Source organism: Mus pahari, chromosome 14 (assembly GCF_900095145.1).
Source record: "Mus pahari chromosome 14, PAHARI_EIJ_v1.1, whole genome shotgun sequence".
Lineage (NCBI taxonomy): Eukaryota > Metazoa > Chordata > Mammalia > Rodentia > Muridae > Mus > Mus pahari.
This window is the reverse complement of record NC_034603.1, coordinates 26,348,527-26,353,258: the sequence shown is the minus strand read 5'-3', so window position 1 is coordinate 26,353,258 and position 4,732 is coordinate 26,348,527. Positions and strand designations below refer to the sequence as shown.

The 4,732-nt window shown below is 46.7% G+C and overlaps 1 protein-coding gene across 1 annotated transcript in view; it reads right to left on the bottom strand.

The window, feature by feature from the left end:
• Positions 1–1,092: 1,092 nt before the first annotated feature.
• The window catches only part of LOC110331304 (protein RoBo-1-like), a 10,308-nt gene continuing 6,668 nt past the window's right edge, over positions 1,093–4,732 (bottom strand). The window contains exons 6-7 of the mRNA XM_021211789.1: positions 2,886–3,006; positions 1,093–1,753 (exon numbers count right to left, since the gene is read on the bottom strand). Coding sequence (XP_021067448.1) covers positions 1,654–1,753; positions 2,886–3,006 — 221 coding nt within the window. The 3' untranslated portion in view covers positions 1,093–1,653. The remainder of the gene's footprint in view (positions 1,754–2,885; positions 3,007–4,732) is intronic.

The following is a 4,732-nucleotide window of genomic DNA, read 5'->3' as shown; positions in this document are numbered from 1 at the left end:
AGAGGCCATATCCCCGAAGGAAACTCACTCTCCCTCCCAAGAAGCCTTCAATTAATTGCCTGTGGACTCCTCGGCTACAGGTGGGACAGTATGATCCCCTCTCCCATCCAGGCAGGGATTTTAGCTGGCTTGATACTGTGTAACAGTCAAGCCCAGGAAGAGGGCTCAGTGGGCAAGAGCACTTGCTGTGCAAGCCTGAGGACCTGAGTCCAAATTCCCAGCACCTACATGGGGTTAAATACGGTCACCCACGTGTGTGATCCCAGTGGCTGGGGGTGAGGTGGACCTTCAGATGGAAGGAAGGAAGGAAGGAAGGAAGGAAGGAAGGAAGGAAGGAAGGAAGGAAGGAAGGAAGAAACTGGCGGTTCTCTTCCCTCTCCAGCATCACTAGAAACCAGTTGCCCTCAGATCCTCGTAACCTTTTATTATCCAACACCCCACCCCCACCCCCACCCCACTACCACCACAACCACCACCACCCCATTCTTGCTTTCACGGTGGGGCAGTGGCTGTGTGACTTCATCCTGCTGTGGTGTTTCCTCTCTGACTCTTGAGGTGTCTGTCATCCGTCCACTTCAAAGACCCCCCCCCATGCTGTTTATCACAGAAGAGAATAAGGTACAGGGGAAGCTCCGTGAGAGTGGAGCCAACAGTGGAGAGTCTGAAAGGAAGCCGGATGGAGAAAAAGAAATAAAAAAAGGAAAACAGCTTACACAATCGACTGTCTTCTGGCAATCTGAGTTGTGCCAACTGTTCCACACTGGAGCGACAGCCGGGATGTACCTTCTGTAAGTGTGTATTCACTACAATCACTCATTGTGGGCTCAGTGAACCCCCCACACACACACACACACATTTGATAATGATTATGTGCTGCGAGTGCTGTGGCAAGAGAGTGTTCTAGATTGCTTTCTACTGCTGTAATTAACACCATCACCCAAAGCAACCTGGGGAGGGAAGTCTTTATTGCATCTTACGGGTTACACCATGGAGGAAAGCCAGGGCAGGAACTCAAGGTAGGAACCAGGAGACAGGAAATGTAGGATCATGGAGTCGCACTGCTTACTGGCTGGCTCCTCAGGCTTATTCTTATCCTCCTTTCTTACACCACCCAGGACCACTTGGTTGGGGATGGTACTGCCCACAGTGGGCTGGGCCCCACATCAAACATCAATCAAGAAAATGCTCCACAAATTTCTCTACAAGCCAGTCTGATGGAGGCATTTTTCTCTGTTGAGGTTCTCTCTTCCCAGGTGACCCTGGTTTGACAAGACAAGTTGACAAAATTGTTTTTGTTTTTGTTTTTTAATTTTATGTATGTGAGTACACTGTGGCTGTCTTCAGACAGACCAGAAGAGGGCATCAGATCTCATTACAGATGGTTGTGAGCCACCATGTGGTTGCTGGGAATTGAACTCAGGACCTCTGGAAAAGCAGTCAGTGCTCTTAACCTCTGAGCCATCTCTCCAGTCCAAGGCAAGATCTTTACAGAAATGATCAAATTAAAATGAGACCACTTTAGCAGGTCCTGGTCCTTGCTATTCTTATTAAAGGGGGGATTTTTATACTACTACATTTCCATAGATGATGTCTTAGTTACTTTTCTATTACTGTGAAGACCCCATGACCAAGGAAATTTCTAAAAGAAAGAGTTTATTGGGGGCTCACGGTTCCAGAGGATAACTCCATAACCGTCACGGCAGGGAGCATAGCAGCAGGCAGGCAGGCGTGGTGTTGGAGCAGTCGCTGAGAGCTCCTACCTTGAAACAACCACCATGAAGCAGAGAGCCAATAATGAATGTCTTTCAAACCCCACTACACCTCCTAATCTCTCCCAAATAGTCCCTCCAACCAGAGTCCAGGTATTCAAACACGTGAGCCTATGAGAGCTATTCTCGTGTAAATTCCAGAGAAGGCAAAGTGACAAATAAAATGCAAGGTAACCTTTTAGCTTGACCATTCTGGTGGCCTGTCTGGAATTCTGGGGTCTTCTTCTCTACTATCGGGAATGGGACTGTTTTAACCCCCTGTTCTGTTCCTTGCCATGATGGTTTATAGTGGTTGTCAAATTGACTCACCCTGAAGACAAATCTCCAGGCTTATCTGTGAAAGTTTCTACGCTGGGACTTTGAGGTGGGACAATGGACACGAGCGAGCGGCAGCACTTCATGAGCTGGGGTCTGGGACTAAACGAAGGGGAGAGGTCAAGCTGAGCATCCATGCTCTCCTGCCTCTGCTTCCTGACTGTAGGCGTGACACAACCAGCTGCCTCTAGGTCCATCTCTCAGTTCCAGGCCAGCTTTATCTACACAGGAAATTACAGCTAGCCAGTGGTATATAGTGAGAACCTTTCCAAAATAATAATAATAATAATAAAGAATAAAAAATAAAAATAAATCTTTTCATTAGCAATGGACAGTTACAAATCAAGAGTGTAAATGGAAGCTGGGTGTGGTGGCGCATGCCTTTAATCCCAGCACTCGGGAGGCAGAGGCAGGTGGATTTCTGAGTTCAAGCCCAGCCTGATCTACAGAATGAGTTCCAGGACAGCCAGGGCTACACAGAGAAATCCTGCCTCGAAAAACCAAAAAAAAAAAAAAGAGTGTAAATGGTTAATACTGGAAAGGGCTGTACCCTGGGTCATGTGGCTGAGGGTGTGGGTAGGGGCAAGAACGAGATCAGTCTCATGAAATGTTCCAAGACCAGAAAGAAGAAAGAAGGAGTTCTCAATCAACTGCTGGTTTTTATTTCTCCTCTGTTAGATAAAGGAGTCACCAAAGGTTGTGAGTGTGTTTAAATGTGAAGGATCATGGGAGTGGCAGGCCTCAAAGGATCAAAGCAGGGCTTTCATTAGAAAAAGACTCGTCAGAACAGATAAGATAGGCCTGAGCAGAGGGCTCCCATTGACACAGGAGGTATCAATTTTAAAATTATTCCAGATGGTCATGTTCTTCAGGTGGCAGGCAGTCTTGGTCGCACAGCCCATGGCTTGTATCTCAATGAAGTCTTGGTTCTCTTTCATTTCTGTTAGTGAAAAGAACCAAGAATCACTCCTCTCTCGTTTCATCTCCCCCTCCTCACCCACATCCTTTGAAAGGAAACTGTGCCAGAATGGTCCAGAATCCACCACGCCCACCTCTGTGTGAGATCATGAGCAACCACTCCATCCATATAGAAGCTGGGCCTTCTTGTCCTCTGGCCCCACTGTCTCTTCTGTATAGAAGGAACCTTAAAATGGCCCCTGTGTCTCAGACACAAGACTAACAGTGAGGCCTCTGGGTACCCATTCAGCAGGACAGATGAGCTGGATGCAGGTGAGGATGGAGGCCAGGTGCAGGGTCTCAGTTGTCGGCTAAAACCCTTCAGGTGTAACTTGTCTTCCCCATTCTACCCTTTCTTTCCTTCCCAACCTGGAGGGAAATATTGTGGATCTCTCACAAACTGACATCCTTCTGAGGGCTCTGAGTTCCCTCTGAGGATAACTATAGAATACACGTGACATCTCTTTCCCAAGGTAAGATGAGGTAGAAGCCTGTCTCACTGTGGATGGTTTGAATCATCTTTTGAATTCTGTGATGCCCTATTTTTCTCATTCACATCGACTCATCTGGACAAAGGGCCCATCCCTTGCTTGCCCCAGGACTTCTTGTCTGTCAGAACTCTTTCTGGATAAAAGTGCAGCTTGCCTCCTGTCCCATCAAGCTCCCAGTCCACCATTTAATCAGCTCCCAAAAAGCCACTGAGCCTATGGTCCCATGAAGTTTTCCATATATTGTTCAGGAAATAGTTGCCAGCCCCTCCGTCTGGCTGTACATTCCAGAAAGAAAAATCCTACAGTTCTTTCCCAAGTTCCTGTCTCAATGGCAAATGGGCCCTGTCAGGAGCCACCTAGGAAAGGCTAAGGCTAGCAAATGACTTTTATGAACTTGGCCCACCATTTTAATTTGCTTTGTTTTGTTTTGGTTTTTGTTTGTTTGTTTTGTTTTGTTTTGTATGGTCTGTGATAGGTGAGTTCTGAGAGACAGGGACCAAGAGACTTCATCCCTAAATTGCTTCTTCCTGTTGATATGCCTATCCTATCACTATTACATAGTCTAACACTCCCTGGGCATCCGCCTAGCCGATTGGGCAAATTTCCTGCAGATCAACATGAAAATGAACTTTTATGAATTAATGCTGACTAGATAAATGATTTTATAGAACTCCTGGTTTGATTCACATGATTTTTTTAAAAAAGAATGTCTTAAGAAATGTCTTTAGGAGCCGGGCGTGGTGGCACATGCCTTTAATCCCAGCACTCTGGAGGCAGAGACAGGAGGATTTCTGAGTTCGAGGCCAGCCTGGTCTACAGAGTGAGTTCCAGGACAGCCAGAACTATACAGAGAAACCCTGTCTCAAAAACCAAAAAAAAAAAAAAAAGAATGTGTAAGTAAAGGCCACATAATAAAGAAATACAACATGACTAGGGCAGCAGAGAACTGGCCTGACCAGGGGCACAAGCCCCTTCCAGTCTGCACCAGCACTGAGTCACCTAAGGCATGGATTTGGTAGATACCCCCATGGTCCCTAGTGGACTGCCCAACCGATCTTAGGATCACTGGTGAGTGGAACACAACTGCTGCTCCAATCTAATAGTGACAAGCCTGTAACAGCAAGAACAAGGACACCAGAGCCTTTCCTGACCAGAGGCTCAGGTTCCTTTTAATCAGTTCAGGTTTACCTTGGTTTCAAA